The sequence below is a fragment of the Corvus moneduloides genome, chromosome 9, assembly GCF_009650955.1.
Source record: "Corvus moneduloides isolate bCorMon1 chromosome 9, bCorMon1.pri, whole genome shotgun sequence".
NCBI classification, from domain to species: domain Eukaryota; kingdom Metazoa; phylum Chordata; class Aves; order Passeriformes; family Corvidae; genus Corvus; species Corvus moneduloides.
The window spans coordinates 18,008,896-18,034,455 of NC_045484.1; the positions used below are offsets into that span (position 1 = coordinate 18,008,896).

Sequence of the window (25,560 nt, forward strand, 5' to 3'; positions counted from 1 at the left end):
GTTACTGACCAAGTCAACAATGTACAAAGCTTGTATAAATCAAGGCAAAAGATGCCTAACTGATAAGAAAGGCTGTGAATTAATTCTCAGGCAGCTGGCTCCTGGAAGGAATGAGAAATGCAAACCATGAAAAACAAAAAAGTGCTACAGCCAAATGTCACTGCTTCTTACTGCTGAGCTTGTGAGGGCTTTTCAGGCAATGCGAGAGAAGGACAGCTTGCCACACCTGCAGGGTGCTGCCAGCTGATCCACGTGCTCTACAACAGGGAAGTGGAGACTTAGGATAAACATTAAAAGGCAACTCAAGTTACATTGCAAAGGACTCAGGTCCTTTCAAAAATACTAACATGCATCCACCATCAGCATTTCTAAGCTTTTGCTTTTTTAGGCAATCAAACATAGTTTTGATGGTAGATATGAAGGAAAGGAAAGATCACAGCATATGCATTTTTCCTCTTGTATCAATGCAGCCCAGTTTAGCAGCCGTGATTTACCAAAGGCTTTATCCCACTCTTCCCTCAGGAAGCCCCACAGTGGGCACCTACAGCACCTCACAGCAGCTGGTTTTGGATTCATGAGACCCATTGAACAGTAGCTGCATAAGTGTGAATGCCCCCTTCTACTGCTAGAGCTGATGCTTTCTTGACAAGCTTATAAAATAGCATGCTTTATTTAAAATGCTGTCTGGTGGCAGAAATAGTTTTATTGTTGTTTTGGAGTCACAAGAAGAACTATTTGCAAGGCACTTATCCTAGCTCTGTCTTCTCTTAGCTGGAGTAGCATTTCTGGCATATTTCTGGGAAGTCTGTCCATCAGGGACACAAATGGTGCATTTCTATCATTTTCTGTAAGAGGCATGTTAACTTGTGTAATTCAGCATAAATTTCCACAGACTACTAATCTCATTTTTTCATCATGGTCATACCTGTGGTACCTAACCTATGCTTTTTTAAAAAATTCAACAGTGACTTCTGCATAGAAAGAAGGGTAAAACAGGCCATAAGGCATGGTGAAGGTGAGGAGATAGGAGAACAGAAGGTAAACAGTCAGAATCCCGCAGCACTTGCCTCAGTGATCTGTTTGCTCAGTCAAGTAAATCCAGAAGTTGATTCTGGTTGTACACAATAACTGCAAGCTATTGTAACAAAACATGTGGGAAGACTGCAAATGTGAGGAATGCCCTGTGCCTCTGTGTGTTGTCCAGGCTGCTTGGTGCCATGTGTCACAGCAACTATGCTCCCAAGCTGACTTGCAAAGAATCACCCTTTGACAGCTTTGTCTCCCAACAACTGTGTAGCTGTCAGTTCATGGGAATTCCTCCTTCTCTGCAGGATGCAAAATGCCAGCTGAGGAAACGCCCAGATCATTGTCCCATAGGAGACAAAAACAAATATTGTGTTTCCCCTGAACCAGCTATTTATAGAATTTATCTGACCCTGGTAAGACTCTGAGATAGCATGGGTTCAACTCAGGCAAGGGAAAGTGTTGGTCCCCAGAAGGACTTCTCTACAGGCTGGCACATGCCCCCTTGATTTATGCCACCCAGAAGAAGCTGGTCTCTTCTTCCAGAAGTGATCTGTTATGTAAAGAATAGATGGCGAACAAATCTGTTCAGCATTTGGAAAATGTAAAAGCACTTGGGAGCTTGTCCATGCAGTGGGGTGAAGTGAAATGACTTGTTGCCTGCCCAATGTCTTCAGCTCCTCTAGATGAGGAGCCCAGACACTTAATTATTTAGTAGAAATACTGCCTCACTGAGTCACTGTGGTTTTTTACTTTACAGTAGAAGAGCAGAAAGAGAAAACTTCTGACAACTACCTGGGTGAAAACCCCTTTGAGTTGCTGTTTGTGCACCTAAGGAATGATTAAAGCAACTTTATTCTCTTCTATGGCTGTGAGTAAAATCTGATGATGTACCTCTTCTAAGAGAATGATCCATTGATCATAATGGGAGCTTTTCCAGCAGATTAGTGTTAATAATGGCATTTGGCTGTGCAGTAGTTGCACAGTTTTCTATTGAGCTGAAGAAATCACTTCAACTTGTATTCATTTTCAAAAGTGAAATTCAGTGTCTCCCCATCTTTCTGGTGCAGATTCCTTTTGTCACAGTGGGATGTGCTGGTGACTGAACTGAATGGTTCAGTTGCTGGCTTGTCCCAGCTTTTCACTCTCTGGAGTTTCAAGTAGCATTTAATTAATAGAGTGAGAGATGTCCATTAAGGTTTTAGGGACAGCGGTGATGTTCCAGCATTTGCAAGTGATGGGAAATGTTTTCCAACTTTGTAGCTGCCTATTATGCCTGAGCAATTGACTGTGTGGTATGCATTTGTATTCAGCAGTGATCCAAATTCTCCTTTGTCACGGTCACACAAACTGTTCAACAGCAGTTGCCATCTCTGACCTTCAGTGACCCATGTAAAGGTTGTGCATTTGCTACTGGGCATGTTAGACTCATCATTACATAGCTTTTTCCACTAAAACAATAGTATCCAGTGTAAAAATAATAACTGAAACACAAGACTGGAAGGGACCTCTCCTTATCCATCCTTCTTCCCCATCTCTGGCTTTTTGCTTCTGGAAGACGTTTCCTCTTAAAAACACCTGGTATAGAGGGTGCACATTTTTACCAGGCAATCTTTTTCTCTGCTCTTACTGTTAGAAAGTTTCCTGTACTTTTCCTTGATACAATTTAAGTCTGTTGCTTGCCTTCTGCCTTGTGGAAATTACTGCCTTCATCTTTGTGGTAATTTTTTACATAGCTGCCGACTGTTCTCAAGTCGTGGCTGTGAAAAAAACTATAATTTTATTGATATGCTGCTATATTTTTTTTTGTCAAATGGATAAAATTTCACTCTGGGTATCAACATTCTTCTGTCATAACTTTTAAACCATGTCTCCTGTTTCATTATCTATTCCCTTCTCCGAAAGCAAATGCACTGTTCACATATGTACCCTCAAGTACATTTTGCAAAGCAATTTTCTTCTTCCTGTCACTGCCAGCAGATTACTCTGTGCAGTGTCAGTCACAAGCCACCTGGATTTGCATCCTTCTCTGTATGAAGTATTTTCTCCTTTCCAAATACATCTTTTTGTGATACTGCTTAAGTGGTCTGCAGTCCATATTCTGTTAGGAGCATAGTTTTCATTGTTCTGTATGACTTCCACAGTGTGACACAGCTTTTTTTTTGCTGGGGGGCAGCTTTGCTCTTTTATACTAGTCTCTCCAGCAGGACATAGTTACAGGAAAATACTGGATGGTCAACAAGGTAGACAATATTTAAATACTACATTGATGCCTGTAGCTGACCTATTTTACATTACTGCATATGATGAATTTTAACGTGACTCCCATAAGTTTATGTGAACACATTCTATTTCGTAATGTTAATTTGTGAGTAAATTGATATTTTGATAATCTTATTATAAATATGCACAATATTGCTCTGGGTGCATCTGTTTCTAGATTGTTAATGATGCCTTTCTATTCACCATAAATAATAGAACAATAATCACAATCAGAAAACAGATCTTAATTTATATTTAAACTGCACAGTTTTATACATTTATGGGAATACAGATTACTTTTTTACTGTACTCATTAGTTCCAACACCTTGTTTAAACAGCTAACAATATGTATTGCCAATATACGGTTGTGTGCCTAGCATGCACTGTCTCATAGCACTGTGTCTCATAAAGAGATTCTCCTTCCTCCAGCCTTGTCTCCCATAAAGGTATTGAGAAGCTGTCAGAAGTGATTCCTGACCAGCTCCCAGGGAGCAGCCACGGCCACCTGAGCTGGGCTGGTGATTGTGCCTCTGTGGCAAGCCTTACAGTCCTAGCGAGTATGTCATGTGTATATGAGATCACAGTACAGCATCACCTCATATCCTGTAATTTCAGTGAGATCTAAAAATTGGCATCACTTACAAGTTCATAAGGTGATTGTGGATGTCAAAGAAATCTGTATTGACTATAACTTTCCAATCCATTGCCTGCTGGAAAACTATTTTCAGTACCTTTTCTGATAGGAACTGTGGCAAGTTTTAAAATGACTGGATAGTAGCACTTTTTCTTCTGGCTAAAACTAATGCTAATTAAAAGAAAACCAAACTGTGCCAATGGCCATATCCCAAATATGTAATAAGTTCAAACAGGCTTTAACGATGGTGGAAGGATTATACCAGAGACAGTATAATACTGCTTGTAGTGGTTTTTCAAGAATTTGAAATGTCCTACATGATAGCAACTCAATTACCTGTCCATTTGTTTAAGCACAAGTAATATTTGCGCATTATTCAGCGAATGACAGTTATTCAAATAACTGTGCCTACACACATTAACTAAAAGCGGCCTTTACAGAGTATTTGGAGAACCTGTGGAAAATGCAGATGAAAATCAAGTGAGTTGCCATTTTAGAAACACACTTTGGTATTTCCTTCATGCTATTCATTAACCACATTCCCAAATGCTGAACATCTGCAGGTATCTGTGACAGCATGGCCAAGGCAGCTGCCTGGGTTTTGTCTGAGGTCTGAAGGGGGAACACAGAGCTGTGTGCTAGTGGGGTCCCCTCCATGACCCGAGGGATACTTGAAACAGCCTTGCCAGCAAAAGCAGAGCTGGAAGGAAAATTCGTATTCCTTCTCTCTTCCCGTCTGCTCTGGTGAGAACAGACCTTGGAGATATTCAGGAGGCGTGGGAGCAGGAGCAGTACAGCTGAGGGCTGGCGCTGTGGATGTTGCCAATGGCTCAAGGTCTGGCACAGTGCCTCATTTGCCTACTGCCTGGGAGACAGACATGTGCTCTGGCAACTGCTGGCCCTCCTCCAGGACAACCTCCAGCCAAGGTAAAACCTGGGGAAAACGAAATTTGGGGAAATGTTTGTTTTTTGTAGGGAAAAGTGTGGAAAAACCTCATTGTTTCAGGCCCTGAGGCAAAGGTGGAGCAGAACACCGCTGTCCCTCCGACCCCACACAGGTGGAAACCTTGAAGAGTGCAAAGGAGTGCGAGCAGGTGGACACGCTCTGCCAGTGAGTGCCCTGTAGAAAGCCATGACAAGAGATTCGGCTGGGCTTATTTCCTTACGATTTGTGTTTGGAACTGCCCTTGTCATGGGATATTCTTCCTTTGGTCACCCAGATGAACCAGCTGGTCTTCAGCCGTGCCACCAGGGAAGGAGTAGGCAAAGGGCTCGCAGGTAGCCAAGCCAACGCGCCCTCGAGCAGGAGGGTCATCAACCGTCCCCCTGCCCACCCCAGCTGGAATGGATGTAAGAATATGACTGGACTCGGGGGTTAGAACGCTGTCAGCGTGCTTGTGCCGCTGCACAGAACGGCCGGAACCGGGCTGCGCAGCCCCGCCGCCCCTCAGGCCACGCCGCGGGGTCGGCGGGCCCGCCCGCCCAGGTAAGCGGCGCCGCGCGGGGGGCGGCCAATGGCGCGGCCCGGCCGCCGCCGCCAGCCAATGGGGGCGCGCGCGGCGGCGGCCCCATGGAAATGTGCCTGGTGGGGAGCCAATGGGGCGCGGCCGGGCCGCGGGCGGCGCTTTCTCCGCCGGCAGCGCCGGGCGCGCGTCCCTCGCGTCCCCCTCCGCCGTCCGTGCCGCGCAGCATGGCCGGGCTGGGCGGCGGCCCCGCCGCCTTCGGGCGCTGCACGCACGCCGTGGTGCGGGCGCTGCCCGAGTCGCTGTGCCGGCAGGCGCTGCGCAGCGCGGCGGGCCCTGAGGTAGACTTCGCCCGCGCGGAGAGGGAGTATCAGCTGTATGTGGGTGTGCTGCGGGGCAAGCTGGGGCTGCAGGTGCTGGAGCTGCCGGCCGACGAGAGCCTCCCTGACTGTGTCTTCGTGGAGGATGTGGCCGTGGTCTGCGAGGAGACGGCGCTGCTCACCCGCCCGGGCGCGCCCAGCCGCAGGAAGGAGGTGAGGTGCGGTGCGGAGCGGAGCGGGGCGGGCCGGGGGGCGATGCCTGCGCAGGTGAGCTCGGGGTGGCCGCGCCGTCGGGCGTGTCCCCTGGCCCGCCCCAGCCCCCGGCGGGAGCGGCGGAGCGGGGATCGCGCTCCGAGCTGCAGCCCTGCTCGGCGGGACCGGCCCCGCTGTGCAGCGGCTCCAGCCCGGCATCCCGCCGCCGGCACCCGAGCCCGCTGTGCGGCGGAGCCCGGCTGTGCTGGGCTTACTGGAGAGCGGTGCTCTGCTCCTGGAGACAAGTGGATGGACAGTGTAAACTATGACTCATCCATTCTGGGGCGTGCGGGCTCTCGCTCCGTGTTAGCTTGCCCAGCCCGTCCGGCGGGATGGGTCGCTGGCAGATTGTGCGGGTTCGTGACCACGGTGCAGCCCTGCTCGGTCCACAAACCCCGTTTTCAGTACATGTTCAACCCGAGCTCAGCCCCAGGCAGTGCATCATTGGTACCTGCCATGATTGTATCTACTGGCTTGTGCACAAGAGCTCGTGTGTGTTTTGGTGTGCTTGGTGTCAGCCTTAATGCCCTTGAACCCGATGTCACCTTCCCTGTGCAACCACTGCAGGCCCCCTGCATGTATGGGGGACGTAGGCCACCTCATAGAAGGTGTGAAGGATGCACACCCACAGGAGCCTTACTTTAGATCTTCTTAGTACTTTTTTAATGTCCTCAGCCCATTCATAAACTAGTTCATCAGGCAGTGCATGCACTGAAGTGCCACCCAGTTATCTCCTCAATAAGCAGTGACAGCCTGCCTTCCTGTAAGCATCTTTTAGCATAACCCTCCCCATGTCTCTTTCAGTTCCCATCTTTGCTAGCCCAGTGCATCCTGAGTTCCACAGGCACATGCTGTTGTGCCTGTGGGACAGGCCACTAGCTCTAATGCAGCAGTAGCTCCTCTTGGCCATTGAGAGCAATAGCTGAGTTGCTCCACTTGGTTTTTGGTGTTTTTTACATAGTGCCGTTCTCTTATCAATTGCGAAGTTTTCTTGAATTCTGCCCAACGGTGTAGTGTAACATCTGAGATACTGTGTACACCTTGTACACATGCACTTCTTCTGCATAACCATGTTACTCTTTGTAACATACTTGAGTGCTTTTAGGGTGACAGCACCAGAGTAAAGCTTTACCACATGCTACTCTCAGAAGCAGCTGTTTTTCAGCCAGAATCCAAGCGAGTTTTCACTGGTCCTTCCCATGATGCACTGGTATGTAGAGATGTGAGTCCTGCTGCCATTTGTACCATTTCCCCTTCAGGAGAATGGATTTACTTCTTTCCATGAGTGACTTGTCCAGGCAGAGTCATGAACAAGAGGAGAGAAAGAACTTCCAGGCATAATTTCAACATTATTAGTGTTTTTGAATGATGGAGCAATCACTCCCTTGAGTTTTCTGTGAAGTAAAAAAGAAAAAATAATTGAACAAATACCCTTTTAAAGCTATAGCAGTGCATGACATTGCAGTGTAGTGCTTGTCTGAACACTTAACTCTTATTTCCAACAATTATTCCTCTTGGTAACATCATTACAGCAGTGTCTTGTGGAAAGGGGGAGAAGGTGCTCATTTCTGCAGTATGCTCCCTGCCTGTTCCCTCTCCCCTCCAAAGTATCCTCCCCTTTCCCGCGTGGTGACTGTCAGTTGTGTTTAGCTGGTGTGTCTGTGTTGAGTAGTTAGTGACCAGGATGTCATATGGAAAACAGTGAAATGGCAAAGGCTTTAGAAAGCAGGAGTGTACACATGCCTACCCGGAGCTCTGCATGCTGTGGTGGAGGGCTTGGTGTATGCCTTGGACATCTTGGCAAACATCTATGATAACATCACTTTCATAGAGCTCCCCAGAAAGAGCTGCATCTTGTAGCTGCATGAGAGGCTATTTCCTGTTGTACCCAAAGCTTCCCTGCTCTTATTGCCTCCAGCTTTGGCTCTGGAGGTACCAGCCACAGGGGCTCAGGAAGTCCAGGCACTGAGATATGTGGCCACCCTGTGCTGAGGGAGCCCAGCACCTGCTCCTGACCCTCCTGCTAACCCCAGTGAGCATCTGTTAGCAGCCTCTCAAGATACTTTTCTGAGGTTTATATCCAGTCTCTGAATTCCCCATTGAGATAGTTGCTGGAGTTGGGTGGCAAGTGATGTTGCTGGAGGGTCTGTCCTACCATCAAATGATCTGCCCTGTCAAATGCCTTTATTGGTGACTTGGAGGAGATTGAGGCATCTTTATTGAGCTGTGAATGGCCCCAAACTGGAGCAAGAGTGAGAAGCAATGCCATGGAGGTCTAGGCTGTGCAGAGGGACGTCACCAGGCTGAAGAAAGGGGCTGACCCATGGAGACCTCATGGTTGAACAGAGACAAGTGCAAAGTGCTGCCCCAGGAGAGGAAGGATCCTGCAGCAGTTGGCTTGGTCAGCCTGTTATGAAAGTGAACCAAGGCTGTTGTAGAGCACTGTCACTTGTACTGGGTGACAGGAAAAGAGGGTGGGTGCAGTCTACGTAAGCACCAGTTTCTCAAACTGTGATCTCTCATTCTTTTTATGTAACGCAAGTGCAAACCCATGAATATTTTAGCAGTACAGTTGGCGTATGTGTGGCTTAACCCAGTAAAGCCCAACTCCTGATCATGCACTCCTGACCTGAGACTCCCTATAAGGCAGGGCTCAGCTGGACTTGTCTTACTGGTCTCTTAACTGTTGGATGTATTTTTGTACAGAGCAAGCAGGAGCAGTGGAGGAAGGAAAGGATGAGGGAAACAGGGTTGTAGGGTACCATTTTTGCAAATAATTAATAGAGGGAAGGTTTGTGTCCAGGAAATCTGCCAAAGAGGCATGTGGTAGGCTGGGCTCTGAAGCCTGGTCAAACCAGTGAACATTGAAGAGCACAGGGAGTTGCTGAGGTGCATCCGAAAGAGAACGGCCTGGTTGCATGCACAGCTGGAGCAGTGCTGTTTCAGGTGTGTTGTGCCTTGTGATAAACTGTCTGCCAGATGCATGAACTGAGCAGTAATGTCTTCATCTCCTCTGTTTCATGCTACTGAAAACCTATAATGCAGTATTTAAGAGGAATACAGCTTTTTCTTTCACTGACTAGACTCCTTATTAAGAAGGCTTGTCACCAATTACGGTAACGCCATGCAGTAGACAAAATTCTGCAGTAGTTCGTAATAGCATTGATTGAGCTTTCAGGCTTTATAGATATTATTGCTTATCCCCCCAGCAACATTGGATTCTTTACTGATTGTCTGTCTGGAGCAAAACAAAATAAAATCTAGGGTTATGTCTGTTCTTGCTCCAAGTTATTGTAAGGAGAAAAAAAGAATTGAATTAAATTTGGTCATGTTCAGGCAGCGCTGGGAAAGAGCCCAGTATTTTTTTAGTAAAGTAAAAAAATTAGTCATGCATTTAATGATTTGTTTGCAAGTCAGACTTATTTCAAGCCATTATATTTCTGTGTTATCAGCCTCTGAACGTACTTTAAAATTCATAGTTTCTGTGGAGTTTTGAATCTGGCAGAAAGGTAAAGGCTTTTGAAGTAAGCCAGAGGTAGATTGCTAATATGTCTAAGTTGGTGTTTTGTTTAGCTGTGTGCAGTCACCAGTGCACTTGATGCTTAAGTCGAGTAAGTCCAGTGGAAATGTTGTGATCACTGATCAGATTGCCAGTTCCAGCACCTTTTGTTCCAGCAGTATGTTCTCAATTGTTTATTCCTCCAGTATAAACTCTCAACGTCACCTTCTGAATACAGCAGGGTTAGTTGCTGTGAAGAGCCCTCATCAGCACATTGCTCTTGCTGCCTAAGTTGTCTTAATGTGCTTGGGACAGCACAAAACAACATTTCCACCATTCCTGTGCTTATGCAGACAGATGGGAACCCAAAAGCTCAGCAGAATGCACCCACAGTGACCTGGCCTTTTCTCAGCTGCCACACAGGGAATGGAGAATTAGCTGGTGCTGGGAAAACTGCAGGAGCTGTCGCAGAAGAGCTCAGTGTGTTTCCTTCCCTGGGTAAGAGGAAACCTCTACCCAAGGCTTTTGTTATTCCCTACTCCCCAAGACTGGGAGCACTTGTGACTGCATTCATGTGGCGTAGGATAGCTGGTCTTTCAGCAGTGAGGGATAGGATGAGCAGCAAAGGACTGTGTTTGTCAAATCCTCTCAACAAGAATTGGAGAAACCACCTAATTGCTTTTTCAGCGTCTCTGGGTATCTCTTCCCAAATTTACTTGCTGTATGGCAAGATTTTGTCCACAGTAGTGCTTCTGCAGAGTTTACAGCTGTGCTGGGCCAGGTAACCTGCTCCTCAGTGCTGAACACCCTCAGCTGCCACCCTTTCCCACCCTGTACAGCTTCTGCAGGGCTGTGTAGCTGTGTATGAACCATAGCTCGCACCCTACACTGGCCTGTTGTCCCAGCTGCAGCTTACTGCTTTCAGGGATAATTCTCAGGCCAGTAGGTGGAAGTTTCTTAAAAAACAGAAGGCAAAAAGAGTTTACTAAGTTATTTATCTATTGTATACACTGAGGTAATACTGCATAGCTGCTGCTAAATGCAAGACCTTTCTCCACTCTCTCTGTAGATATAGATGGTCCTGCAGGTTAATGACATCTATTGCAAAGTAATAGAAAAGCCAGGCTCAGGAGAAAGAGATTTAAGGCTCTGCTGGCTCCTGAACTTGATTAGGTTATGGGGGTTTTATTTTATAGCGTATACCAGTACAAGTGAGCCTGTAGTTAGAATCATAGAACCATTTAGGTTTGAAAAGACCTTTAAGATTGTAGAGTCCAACTGTTAAGCCAGCACTGCTGAGTCCACCACTAAACCATGTCCCTGAGTGCCCCATCTGTGCATCCTTCTAATGTCTTCTGGGATGGTTATTTAGCTACTTCCCCGGCAGCCCAAAGCTTGACAACCCTTTCAGTGAAGAAATTTTCCCTAATATCCAATCCAGACTTCCCCTGGTGCAAGCTGAGGGCCTTTCCCCTTGTCCTGTTGCTTGTGACCTGGGAGAAGAGACCAATTCCCACCTCACTATAACCCCCTTTCAGGTATTTGTAGAGTGATGAGGTCCCCTCTGAGCCTTCTTTCCTTCAGGCTGAGCACCCCCAGCTCCCTCAGCTGCTTCTCATAGGACATATGCTCCAGACCCTTCCCCAGCTCCACTGTCCTTCTCTGGGCTCACTCCAGCCCCTCACTGTCTTTCTTGTCATGAGGGGCCCAGAACTGGACACAGCACTCGAGTTGGGACCTCACCAGTGCTGAGCACAGAGGGGCAATCACTGCCCTGGTCCTGCTGGCCACACTATTGCTGATCCAAGCCAGGATGCCATTTGCCTTCTTGGCCACCTGGGCACACACTGGCTTGTGTTCATGTTCAGATGCTGTCAACCAGCATCCCCAGGTCCTTCTCTGCTGGGCAGCTTTCCAGCCACTCTTCCCCAAGGCTGTTGTGCTGCATGGGGTTGTTGTGACCCAAATGCAGGATCCAGCACTTGGTGTTGTTGAACCTCATAGAACTGGCCTTGGCTCATTGATCCAACCTCTCCAGATCCCTCTGGAAAGCCTTCCTACCCACGAGCAGTTCAGTACTGCCTCCCAAGGGACTCTATCAACCAGTCCCTTAAACAGGCCAATTTCTCCGATAATCAAAAACTTATTTCATGATTGCTGTGCCCGAGGTGGCCTTCAGCCACCAGATCACTCACCAGTCCTTCTCTTGAGGAGCAATCACCACATCCAGAGGGACCTAACACATCAGTAACCCTTTGCTGCCTCATGGATCTCCATCCCCTGCTTCCACTGAGACATCAAATGGAAGGACCTCACTAGCACACCATGCCTCAAACAGTGGTGTGCTGCCCCCAGGCTTATCTCTAGTTAGCCTGGGTTTTATCTCTTTTTCTCCTCAAATTTAGTTTAAAGCTCTTTCAATGAGTCCTAACTCCTGCGCAAGGAGAGAGACAAGTGTCTCCAGCAGGCCTGCTGTTGTGTAAACATACCCATTATCAAAACCCAAAAATTCTGCTGGTGGCACCAGGCTCAGAGCCAGGTATTGACATGCTGGCTCTCTCGTTTCTTCACTCATCACTCCCAGCAGTTACAAAGATAGAGGGGGATACTATTTGTGCTCCTGATCCCTTAACCAGTTGTCCCAAGGCCCTGAAGTCTGTTGGTTGCCCTCAGACTTGTTGCTGGAACTTCATTGCTGCACACCTGAAAAATCAAGAATGGATAATAATCTGAGGGCTATATCAGGGGAGAAGCTTTCTTTTCCATCTTTAATCAGGGCCCCAGGGGGACAGCAGGCTTCCCTAAGAAGTGGGTCTGGTCTGCATAGGGGGCCTTCTGTTCCCTTCAGAAGGGAGTCTCTTCTGTCAGTGACCTGGTTTTTTTTTTTTCTTTACGGAGGTGGTTTTGATGCTGGGCACAAGCTGACTGAGCCTCAGCGATGAACCAAGTAGAGGAGCTTCTGTACCTGGGCACCCCTTCCACAGGGATGCTCAGTGCTGCTGGCCAGCACTGGGGAAAGAGCAGGGCACACGCTGCAGTCCAGCTCAGGGTGACAGTGTGCTCCCACTGAGCTCTGTCTGGGAAGCGCTGTCGGTCATGTGGGTGCAGAGCTTAGCAAGGCTGTGGCTTTCTGCTGGGTGGGTACCACCCTGGTTGAGCTGGCACTGGCAGGGATCTATCTCCTTTCCATGTCTGGTCACTAGAGAAGCAAGAGATTAAATGTTTTATTACCATTTAAAATAATTAATGGTTCTTTAAACTGTCGCACAAATTATGATGGTCTTTTATGTTTTCACTGACCCCTTTGCACATCCTTATTGTGCTTTACCCTTGATGACCCAGACCAGCTTTGGTGTTCTGCCAGGAAAACTTACGACAGAAAGCACAGATTGCCACAGTGTAATTGTTTAGTACTTTAAACAGCAGGTAAGTAAACATGGGCAAACACTTTACATGAAGGCTGACAAAAATTAGAGATGGCGCTAGGTACCTTTCCACCCTCTTGTTAGACTGGGTTTTTTAATACCTTTCCCATTCTATACTGAGCCATATACATATACTCCTTTAGCCTATCTTTTTCATCATGTTCTCAGTCTAACCTCAGAATTAAAGTGTGCAAGATATTGTCAGCATTTATTTTCTGTCATACTGAAAACAAGTTGAGAAGTACCAGCCAGACTTTGGATATGGTGTATACCTGAGTTTTAATATGGGATTTGGTTTTCCTTTGAGCCTATAATTGGCAAACCCAAATGTAATGATCTTCTACAAAGTTAGTGTCACTCGGAGGCTTTCTCCAGGATGATGAGTGATGCCCATCATGGGTTACAGAAGGCAATGAAGTAACTCTTTATCAGAATCTACTTCAGTGTTTTCTTTTATTATATCAATAGCTTTAATTTTCAGCATTTTTGTATTAGTATATAAATTAACTGAAAAGCATGCAGTAGAGGAGAAAAGTTTCTTAAACAGTACTGAGAAGTTTAAAAAAACCCAATCATTTCAGCAGCATCAGGTAGACCTTTATCAGGAGCCAATGTAATTATCATTATACATAGAATAGGTGTTTTAGCCTCCTAAAGCAGACTATTTCAAAAATCATCTGCTTCACAGTTTAAGTGATGCCTTTTGGTTTGGGCAGGTGGTTCTTTGGTCTGAAAGTTCATTGCTGATGTAGCTCTGACCCTACATTAGTAAGGCTAACTGGCCATGCCAAGAACTTTTTTCATTTTCAATTTTGCTTCTGTGATCCCTGACTTAATGAAAATGTTAGGAAGTAGCGTGTAGTCAGATCAATGTAAGTGGACTGTATTCATTATAATTGGTTTCTATTTATAGAACTGTAAAACAATCTTTAAAGACAGTCTAGGAGCAGCTTGGGTTTCATGTTTTTCTAGTAGAAGCCATATTTAGACCTTGTTATTGAATTGTGATGTCAGGATTCTCAGGAATATCCCAGTTGCTGACCAGAAGATTAAAAAAAGGCACAACCCAAATTAAATGCCTGTTTTTTAATCTCTTGTGGACACTTGATTATTATTGTGCAAGCCTGATGTCAGCTTCTGTACTTTGTTAATCACTGTTCCTTTGGCTGTGGTGAATAGCCCTTGGTGAGCTTATGGTTCAGTGCAAATGCTAAGTGGTTAAAGGTTCCAAATAACCATAAGCATTTCCAGCAAGTGAAAAGATCCTTTGCTGCTGCATTGATTTATACATGGGGCTTGGAGCTACCCTGTTCCTTCCCCAAGAAATTTCTGCCTGGACTTTCAAATTGAACCTAAGTAGTTGTTGTTTTGTAGTTTTTTGTTTATTCTGGGTTGTTTTGGTTTTTTTTTTTTTTTTTTGGAACTGCCTTACTTAAAAGCATTGCAAAAACTATTTTTCCACAGTCACTTCTGGAATTTTGGTTTTGAGAGTCAAAGGTGGGTTCATAACATCCCCAGTGTAGTCTGTCTGATTGGTTATGCCCTTAAACTTGCTGTCTTCAGTTGTCCCTCTTGGTAAGGTGACATGGGCATGCAGCTCTTCAGCAAGCATGGCTGATATTAGCACTGACATTTTTCATTAAAATAAACACATGCAGACTTTACTTGCTAGCACTATTACTGGTTATTCCAAAGTGGTTCTGGAGCAGGTACTCTGCCTCTGCTGCAGGCTCAGCATGACTCTGCTGAGGATGCTGTGGGAAGTGGCTGTATAGCCAGTTTTAACTTGGATTACTCCATTCATGCTGAATATTTTGTGAGCTTAGCAGCTCAGTCTGGGAATGCAGCATCTGTGCTTGTGTTATTCAGTTTTTAGAGGATTTCTTGTCACTGTCAAAAGTCTCCTGGTAAATAGTGCTGGATCAAAAGTGTAGACCTGATTATTAAATGCTGACCTGAAACAAAGGTTACATATACAAAACAGTCTTCATTAATCATAAGTTACACTGGTCCATATAAACATCTGTGTAGAAGGCATTGTTTATGGCAGCCTTGCCAACCAGAAGTCGTGACTACAGAAAATACATTCCTACTAAGAAAGAAATTACTGTCAGTAATTACTGATCATTCATCCCATTGAAAAATAAACCATTCTGCTTTTTTTCTGTATTTATTATAGAAGCCTATCTCTAATCAAGTTTATGGTGTAAGAGAGCTTCGCTCTTGGTGTCAGATCTGGTCAGTCACAGTTCTAGGGTGAAGATAAATGATGCACCCACAGCATCAGGTGACAATATCTTTTATTGCTGCCCCTTTTATAGCAGTATTAGGAGTTCTTCTTTCAGAAAAAAAAAAAATAAGTGAAATGTTTTATGGCTGAGATGTACCTGAGTCAGGTCCTGCGTTGATCCAAGGCCAGTGATCACCTACACCACACTGTAGTGTGCTATTTTTCTGTCACTTGGAGTCAATACTAAAACCAAGCAAGTATATAAAAATCAGCTCGTTCAAGACTTGCAGAACTCATTTTCATGTCAGGAGAGATTCAGTATTTGACATCATCTTTAAAAAATGATTGTGATAATTTGTTTCTGGAGGGTTCATTATGTTTGCTAAAAGTAAAGGATCTGGCTATCCACGCCTGTCTCCGGATGCCAACTGAAGTTCTCTGGCGAGATGAAATCATCTATCTCAGCTTAGTCCCAGCTGGCCACTGAAGCAAACCAAAACAAAACTGCTACGTAATTCGAAGCTGTTGACAGTGTTGTGATTGATTTTGCATTTCTCTTTGCTTTTTCTGAGGCTTTTAATGTAAGAGCTGTCAGGAAGCTGAATCTTGTATCTCAGGGTGATCTTGCAGGATAAGAATCCTGCTTGTGCATGTGTCTCTGCATTTCAGTGTGGTTGATGTCCTTTGAGCTGCAGGCCAGCAGCCATGGAGATGGTCATCTCCACGCAAACCCAGGCTAGAAAGACAAGTGTTTTAGAGATAGAGCTAGTTTTTGGCCTGCTCTCCAGAAATAACAAGCTATGTTTTTAAAAATAATTTAAATGTTTAGTAGTAAACTGAAGACTGTGCCTCTGTGTAGAAGTAGAGAGATTTAGCAGTCCTGTAGGAGTTAATTTTGCAAACAGTACAAGCACTTTGGACCGCTTCACCTACCCGAGTACTGAGTGTGGCTGTCATCTCTGTGCTTAAAATAGTGAAAGTGATGAATCTCATGTTCTTCCGACATTTTACAGAGGAGAGGTGGCATGGCTATTGCTAGTCACTAGGTATTCACTGAAGTTTAATGCACTAGTTCATGTCTCTGAACCTGTTAAAAGCCTCTGATAGAAGTACTTGTGCCTGTGCTAGCAGGAGCTGGAGTGAGCAGTGCTCTTGAGAGGCAAATACAAACTGACAGAAACAATAGATACTGATGGAGAATTATATGAATGGGATACATGTATTTTTCGGTAGAAAGGTCTGATTGAGGTCTTCTATGAAGTTTGCCAGGTTTTTTTGCAAGGTGGTTTGGGGTGACTCCTGTAGCCAGTGTATTCAGAAACAGAATTCTAACTGTGGTGCTTTCTTGGAGTAGAGGGTGTTAGACAAGAAGGTGGCACAGGGTTGTCATACACCCTTTTCCACATTCCCCCTGGCTGCAGCAGCTTGAAATGTGTGCAGAGAACAGCTGGTTTTAGTGTAGGTTTCTAAAAGAAATTAGGCAGACACTACACTGCTGTTGGCCTTACTGATATTTGTCCAGTAATTCTTTGATCCCTTTGGTCTGAATTGGTTGCAAGGAAGGAAACTGAAAGTTAGCCCCACCACCTCCAGTGCAGGAAAAGTCAAGGCAGAAGTCAGTGTAGGAGAGACGTTGTCAAAGAAAGGGGTGGGGAGTGACCTGTCTGTCTATATGGGAAAGCCCTTGTCAGCACTTCATGATCGTACAGGATGCCACATCTTCATTGATGCTGGCAAGTCCAACTGTGAAAATCCAATCCATGTGAAATGGAGCTTCTGTATTGCCATACAGAAATCTCTTATTTTTATGACCCTTAAAGCAAATGTTTCCGTTAAACTTCATCTTATTCTGGAACGTGATCTTATTGTCACGCAATAAACCAACCAGCTTGCCTTGACCACAGAGCTCTGGCTTAGGACAGATGAGCAGTATATACCTCCAGTATTGCTGAAAGGCCATTTTCTTGACTTGGCTCAAACTGTGTATTCATCTGGACCTGAAATGCTGTGTGAGGTTCTAGTTACCCATTTTGGAAATGCAGAATAAGCAGAAAAGGTGTGTGGATGAATGAGAGGACCTTGCTGCAGTGTAGGACTGTTCCTGGATGAAGCGACACTAATTAGATAAATGCCTTCAGCTCAAAGTGGTTTTGAGTAGGGGAGGGGAGAAACAGGAGAGTTCTACAATATCTTAAGTGGTACAGAAGAAGTGAACTGGGACTGATAGTATGAAAATGACATCCAGAGAAATACCTGGGCAGCAAATTCCAGCAGAAGGAAGTACTTTGTCATGCAGTGCACAACTGAACTGTCAGAGTCCTTGCCAGGATGTTGCAGGATTGGGGGGGGGAGGGGGCAAAAGTACAGCTGGATGTCAGCTATGAAGGAGATATCCATCAATAGCTGGTTTAACTCTTTGATCCAGATGCAGTAGCTGGCTTTGGAAATATGTGCACTGCCTTTTACAATAAGCTGGGGAAAATATACTGGAGACAGCGGCACTCTACACTTGTCCTCTTTGTTATTCTTTCCTTAAGCTGCCAGTACCGGCTGCTGTTGGAGTCAGGCTGCTGGGATATACAGGTCTCTGTGACCCACTTAAGCTGTTCATGTATTATGAATAAGCTGTAATACTGATAGCTGTTTAGCAGACTCATAATGAGTCGCTTGCTGTGATCCTGAAGGTCACGAGTTGTTCCAAGCACTGGCTGCTTGGGAGGCAGATGCCCTGTCATAGCCTTGCACAGATCTTGCTGGTGTTTTCCTCTCACCTGGCAAGGGAAAACTTGTATTCAGGCTTAATCAGTGTCCAGTGGCATAAGATGGGCCATCACTAGCAACAGCAATGGGTGCTCTGAGGTCACATGTTGATTTTTCTTCCCTGCCTCAGTATATCCATCCTAGAGCAGGTAGTAGAAAATGGAAGGATTCCACCATGAAGACAGACAGAGATATTTTACGTCAACAATATAAAAGAATTCTGCAGCCCCCCCAGCCCTTAGCAAGTCAGATTAACCCTAAGAAACAGTGCACGCTTTGTAAAGCAGAGATTTCTCATTGGGAAATGTTGTTTCTAGCTTTTCCACATCAGCTGTGAAAACATACTGCCATCCAAGCTTTACAAAATGATTCTTAGAAAGGCCTAGGAGTGAATGCTTGGCAAATAGAAGTTTAATATATTGAGAGTCAGGCTTAAAGGCTTAATGTTATGGAAGAGAGTGTCCTAGAAGAGCCTTTTCAGAAAGCTGCCAGGGGAGAACAGTCTCCCGTGGACTTTGGGGTGTATTTTGTTGTGGGACAGCTGATGGCAGCTGATAATCTGCCAATTTGTGCTGTGGAAATGATCAACAGGTTTTTCCTGAGTAGCATGATACAGATTAAATGGGCCTGAAAACACCAGCATTGGTAACAGGAAATAGGTATTTATTTTCCTAGTGCAAGGAGCCATTTGGAAAAGGTGCCACTCTTCTGACCTTATGCTCTGGCTTCACAGATAACCCAATCCCAAAAAATTTTAGACTAGAACTGCTGGTCTTTTTATGCCTGCGAACAGCAGTAGCAGAGCTGTTTCTAGGTGGGTTTGATGAATGGCAGGCTGCCAGGAGTGGCATCCATCTTGTATCTGCGATAATGCCATGAGCAGCCTGAAAGCCACGTCTGACAGGAGAGCATCAGACCAGCTGTGCATGGTGCAGGGCTGACTGGAGAGATTTTGCAGGAGCAGGACTAGAGCTGGTGTGGCCAGGGTTGGATGGTGAGCATTTTTCTGTGTTTTCAAAGTCTTCACAGACATCAGCCTGTTGTGTGGAAGCCTGGTGTAGACCAATGACATCAGTGATGCTCTGACAGCAAGCTGGAGTCATGAGAGCCTTGGTCCTTTAGATGTTACAGGGCAGGGAAGATGGGCTCCTGTGTTGCATCTGTGCTTTGGTGCCTGTCACTTAGCTCCAGTAACCCTCCCAATAGTTTTGCCTGACCCAGTAGCTGGAGCCGTGGCTCCCCTGCAGTCCACATTGCTGTGGCTCTGTGTCCTGGCCATTCAGGTTGACGGGGGAGTAGCAAAAGTAAATGCAGGGGAAGGTGAAACAAAGAAAGGGGACTGCTATCCAGGTTCTGATCTAAGGCAGTGAGGTTTGTGGTACTGGCGGGAAGATACTCCCATGACTGTCCCCTCTGCTAGCTGCAAGCCTGTCTCTGTCCCTCCCGGGGCTTATTGTTTCATGTCCTGACTTTGATATTTCCTAAGCATGACTTTATCCTTCTCATTTCTCCATCCTTAGGGGAACGAACTTTGGCACAGATGTCAGCAGTCACCAGAAACTGCCAAAAGCTTTTGTGCAGTAAAAATGTGCTCTGTCCACGCTTCATCTTAAGGACTAAAGTCACTGCTTGTAATTCTGCACCAGGCTTCTCTGAATTTAACCTAGTTTCCACTTTGCTTAGTTTCCTTACCCTCTCTACAAGGCTGCTGCACACAAACCAGAAGCCTAGTGGGAGCTTCAAACGGTCTGCTAGCCCTCTAACATGCAGTAGTAGTCCTAAAATTTCTTAAGAGATGGGTTCGCATTTCTCTGATGGAATGTAAACCAAGGACTGCTTATAATACAGTGTGTAAGGTCTTATTCAGATTTATATAAACCCTGAAACCTTGTCTAAAAATAGTGCCTTGTTTTGCATTCTTGAAAGCAGATTCACCACACACCTACATCTGCCACAAAGTGCTATGCTGGTAACAAACTGGACTTCTCAGGAGTTGTATGAAAAGTACTGAAAACCTATTTTAATTTTATTAGTCCTGCAAAATACACATGGACAGTCATATGAAATATGATAACACTTGGAATGGACTGCAGCTGTGGTACTAGCAGGAGGCATAGGGTGTGGGAGGCATCCTAGAGAGGTGTCCATCAGAGAAGTGCAAGCATTGATTGCGTGATCTGGAGTAGGAAGGAGTGTGGGGGAGCTGGATTTAGTGAATGCTTTCAGATCAGGATGGAGTGAAAGAATAAAAACAGGCAATTGGTGTGTATTCTATATGTTATGGTAGGTTTCAAGAGAAGGGACTTTTTCTTTTAACTGTAGGGCTTGTGCTTATGACGCAAGTGTGTGAGTGGATAGGGCTCAATCCTGTAAGGTGCCAGTGCTTAATGTAGAGCTTGTAATCAGTCTTATTAGTTTAAAGCACTTAAACTCCTTCCTCCCTTGTGTCTGCTTACCATCTCTCTGAGCTGGTCTCATGGTCATGTTTTTCACTAGTGGAAAGTCTGAGGTAATGTAACATTTGAGATACGACTGTAGCTTTAAAGTGTTTCTTAGCTTTGAGTATTGACTAGGTGATTTTGGGCTGTAGTCTGGTGCCTGTGAAAGTGTGTGGTTAATAGCAGAATAGAACTCACATCCACAGTAGTCTTAAATAGAGCATGTAGCAATATTAAATATATCCTGCAATGAGTTTGAAGAACAAGCTAAATCCATGTGGAGTGTGGATCTTTAAAGAATGCATAATCTTTGCCCCTTGCTTTTTGCATGCTCTCCAGGGCTGGGAAAGCTGTCACTTCATTGTTGATACATAAAGCATCTGACATGTCTCCTGGACGTGTTGACTGCTATAGTAATGAGATTTTCTGTGGGTTTGCCCCTTTATGCCTGGTAGAAAATGGATGCACTCATTTAGCTTTTTGGAAAGGTACTCCAGAGGAGGTGAGGATGAGGAGGTGACTGCTGTCAACTTCAGCTTTCCTTGCCTTGCATACTCTGTCTGGTGCAAGGCAGTAACAGACAAAGGCATAAGTGATAGCTCCTGTCGATGGCATCATCAACACAATGGTTTTAAAATGTTTTAACATGCCTGAATAACGGCTCACACGTGTCCTGTGACCCATGGCCAGAGCCCTGAATGGCAAGTACAGGCTCAGCACCTCTGAGAGTCAGGCTCTTTACTCTTGAGCCCTATGCAGAATTTAGGAGCCCAAACCAGCTATAGGCTCCCATATTGGGAAGTTTGGATTTCTGTTTCTAAACTCATCCTAAAAATGTGAGCTTCCTATATGCTAAGAGTAGCGTTTTCATTTTTCACAGAAAGTGCTCTTGCCCCCACATCCCCTGCTTTTGCTGCTGTAAGAAAGCTAAGCATGAGTCAGAGGAGCATGGCACCACATGCTGGAGGTAGGAAGGGTGTTGGAAAGTATCTTGACTGCTGCTTGTATCAGCATGGTCTGTAAGAAGCTGCATTTTCAGTGAAAAACTAGAAGAATGTCTGAGGGTCACCCCTCTTGAAAGGAGCCTGGATGTTCCACAGTGTCCATTGTGGTCTTTACTTCATGCCAGCGGCATGGGCATACATCCAGATTCTATCTACTACAAAGTGAGGTCTGGGATGAGAAGAAGGGATTTGAGTGTATCTGTATGTGACCCAAATTCTGAATTTTCAGCAGGGCTTTTTCCCGAGCTGATCTGTCAGTGGGAATTACACTGGTCCAGCAGTGATGGCTTGAAAAATGCTCTCTGAAGTACAGGTGTGAGCTGTAGCAGCCTACAAGTGTCTGAAGTATTTAGTGTGAGATATTAGTCACACTGAGGAGTGGCCTTGTCCAGCTGTAGTGCAGGCTTGCATGTTAGTTCAACAGCAGAGACCAGAAGATATGGAAACTCTGGCTGCCTTAGTTCATCATGAGTTGCACTTTGAAGAACATGCATGACAGATCTGTAGGTCTTGCCTGAGGCTCCCATGTAGTTTTCCCCAGCTGGGTCATCTTTATTGAAATGCTTACTGGAAGTATCCCAGGACTTGTGGAAAACCTAATTCAGTATACTTGGAGGGTCAGTCATTTGTTCTTTCCGTAGTATTTGCTTCTCTGGAGCAAACTGCTCCACCGCCCTGCTGTGGTGGTGTCCCAAGCTGTTTTCTGGGAAGCAAATTTTTTGGTCATACCTTCACCACTGTAGTTTCCAAATTCAGTTAATCTCAGTGGAAGCAGTCTTTGAGCATGGAAGCCAACCAGACACCCACGGCAGCAGAGGGAAGAGCTATTTTAAAATTCTAAAAATTAAGAAGTGTTTTTTTCACTTGCATTCCTGGGTCTTGGCCTGAACAAGGAGTAGAGGTGCCAAAATACTGCGAGAGTGTCTGTTGTTGCAGTATGTCTGTCTGAACCAGAAGCAGGAAATTCTTGTGAGAGCCTGTCTCATCAGATTGCCAGCCAGCTCTGAGCTTTGCTGGTTGTGAGTGTGAGTTCGTGAAGTGGGAATGTGGTTGAGAGAAATATTCGAAGGTAGGTAAAATGGTTCACTGGAAGTGATAGCACAGTATGTAAGTGAAGCATGGTGGTGGTTTTCTGTTTTCAACATAAAAGCAAGATGTGAGTATGTGAAGCAAACTTGCATCACCCTCCTTCTTCCAGTGGAGGAGGAAATAGGGAAAACTCCGTGTATGGTTTGAGTGCTTCTCTGCCAGAACTGGTCTGCCTCTGTGCTCTGCCTTTGGGTCTCCTCTGGCTTGAAGGGGGCCAAATTCAGCCCCCTAGTTCATAACTTCCTTAAAACTTGCAGGTCAGGAATTTTTTCTTACCTTAGGCTAGACTCTGCTCTAAAACTTTCCATGTTGTTGTGTGCAGAGCTGCCTTGGCAGGAGCAGGGATGCAGACGCTGCAGTAGGAGCCCCAGAGGTTAACCCCCCTGACCAGTAGGCTTATTCCACCTTGGCTCCATTTCAAGACTGTTTAAAAGACCGTAGCCAGTCTGTGCTGCCGATTTCAGCATTACTGCTCCTAGTGGAGCTGTAACAGTGGGAGACTTTAAAGAAAAAGGACATAATGGAAACTGATTAGAAAAGTGAAGAAAGTCTTGGGATTCAATAAAGCATTGCTTAAAGAAAGGCAGGAGGGTGGGTAAGGTGAGCCCTTAAAAGGCATGCATTCGATCACAGCAGGGCAGGAAATAGCTTTAGGAGAATTTTTTCTTTGGTCCATTCATAACCTGGTTTGTACCTCATTAACTTTCTGTTAGTGTTTTTTTTCTTCTGAAAGCCAGGGTAGCTTATTTCCACTGAAGTCAATGTGAAGAGTCATTCAGCACCAAGCACATGAATCCTTCAGTGCAGATTAAACAAGAGAAGCTTGCAGTGTTGCTTTCATCCTAAAGGGATGAGAAGTACATTGAGGATGTGCTGATGATGCGTGCTTTATTTACTCCGTTTTGGTGGAGCTACAGTAAGCTTCCCAGAGGTGCCTTTTCCGGGGTGCTTGCACCATTTTTCTGTAATTTACTGGATGATCAAATGACAACCCCTGTGAAACCAATTGCACTGTTGCCTGTAGTTGCATTTAGCCTGTTAGATTGTTAGAACCTCCTGTTAGATTGTTAGAACCTCCTGGTTTATGAAGGAATTGCCATAAAAGCCGCATGGCTTAAAGTGTGCCTGATAGAAAAGTGTCCAAGATCTTAAACACTTTCAGCCATTCCCTGCTTACCTAACAAATGCTGGCTTTATGAACTGTTGTTCTGCAGTGCTAAAATTGGATTCCAGGTAGTGGAAACTGTGCTGCATTATATCTTTTAAGAAAGACAGCTGGGGGTTTGTCTTGCTGATGAAGCCTAATTTGGATGACTTTCCTCATCAAGCCCATTTAATTAAAGATTCATTACATTCTGCATAGTGTAACAGTGAAGCACAGAATTGTCCTCTGGGCAGCCAGCTGCCAAAACGAAGGGATTAGCTTTGTCTAAGATAGGGTAAGAAGTTGTGGGATTAAAATGCAGCAAACAAGATGGAGGTTTGAAGCTGGGGCCGAATGGGAGGGATAGTGAAGTGTCACTGTGTGTGTCTGGGGCCCTGGAGAGAGGGTTGGGTGTGCATCTATGGGATGCACTTACCCTGCTTGTGCATGAAGAGTAGACCTCTCGCTGTCTGCTGCTTTCTAAGAAGGTTTATTGTAGACAAAAGAAAGAGGATGGACTCTTGCAGCCTTTTGCAAAGCCTGTATGGTTTGCAACCCAGAAGATGGAGAATGGAAATCCATAAAATGATCCTCTGAGTTTGCAACAGGAGCACTGGTTGTACACCAGCTGCTTGGCTTAGTTTTTGTCCCTGTATCATAACTGTGTTTGTGGATGGGGAGAAGAATGGTTTGTCAAGTAGCTGTTCAGCAACAAACACTTCCAAAGACACTGAAAACCTTTTGTGAGAGGATCCTTGGTGGAGGTTGGCTCTGCACTGGGGAAATGCTTCATACAATTCCCCTGGATGGTGCAGTGGTGCCACTGGAGCATCCATTCTTGTGAAGTTGTAGATTCATCTGCTGCCCCAGGCAGCAATGAACAGTTATGTGTTGTGTTTGGCAGCAGAGGGGGGTGGGTTAGGGATTTTTTTTTTTTTTTTTTGCTTGAAAAAGAAGATTGGATGGTTCTTATTTGTATTTGAAAAGAGGAACAGATAACTTGGAGAAGAGAATTTTGGTATAAATCTCATGAGCCTGGAAAAAATTCAAGACTGCAATTAAAAAGCTTGTTCGTACATCTTTCTGAAGTGCCTGTTCATCTTGTTTGCTCTGATCAAGAAGGAAAATCTTATATTAACAAACAAACCATCAGAAAGCCTGCCATTTCTGGTCAGAGCTGCCATTCTGTAAGGAGCCCACTGAGAACCAACACTTATTTCTTCTGATCCCAATTCTTTCTGTCTGTTGAGGTTTTTTGTTTAATTAAGTAGCCTTCGATATTCAGAGCAACAAAACAGTGGGCACAGGTTTTTCTCTGACATGAGTTTTTTGGCTCTCACTTGGTTCCTTAGCATTTGAAGGTGCTTTGGTTCTCTGCCTGCACGAGCCACCAGTTGGTGGCCAGGCTTCCCCCTGCCAGCTCTCCTTAAACAGAGCTGTGCACCTGTAGCTTCCCTTTACTGAGTCAGCAGGGCAGGGATGCACCATTTTCTATCTGTCCTCCCAAAATGACGACTCCTAAGCTGCAGAGCTGGGGAGGAATCATTAATTTCTGTAAGAGCATTTGAAAGCTGTTGTTTTATGTGCCAAGTGTTTGTTGATGTGACACTAGAGTTCGGCTGCAATTGGGAATGGAGAGACACAGTTATATTTTGGTTAAGTAATCAGAGCCTTCCACAGCCAGTTTCTCTGGCTGAGCTGAGGGTGTTCACAGGTTCTTCAGGAGCCTTAGGATCTCTTGGGTTCTGGTAGGTGACAGTGTGCTGGGCGCTCCATGTTACTTTTAATGCTGTACCAGTCAGTATTTGGGGTCTGATTTGGTGTAGCGCTAGCCCCCAGTAATTTGGATTAGAGGGCAGAGCATGAGCTTGTCCAAAGACAGCACCACTGGTTTTTTCAAGGAAAGTTCATGTAGCATTTCATAACCAACACTGAAAATCCTCTGTTGGAAAGGTTGACCTGTCATACATTTTTTTCTGGGATTTTCTTTATTTTATTTTTAACCAGATGCATGGA

The 25,560-nt window shown here is 45.2% G+C and overlaps 1 protein-coding gene across 3 annotated transcripts in view; it reads left to right on the plus strand.

Annotated features, from left to right (window-relative positions):
* Positions 1 to 25,560, plus strand: part of DDAH1 (dimethylarginine dimethylaminohydrolase 1) — a 97,023-nt gene that overhangs the window by 33,298 nt on the left and 38,165 nt on the right. Inside the window, exon 1 of one of the 3 annotated variants that reach the window (XM_032117711.1) lies at positions 5,578 to 5,916. The exons of the other annotated variants lie outside the window; for them this stretch is intronic. Within the exon in view, the coding sequence (XP_031973602.1) occupies positions 5,611 to 5,916 (306 nt within the window). The 5' untranslated portion in view covers positions 5,578 to 5,610. Of the gene's footprint in view, positions 1 to 5,577; positions 5,917 to 25,560 lie in introns of those variants that run through there. 3 annotated transcript variants of the gene reach the window in all.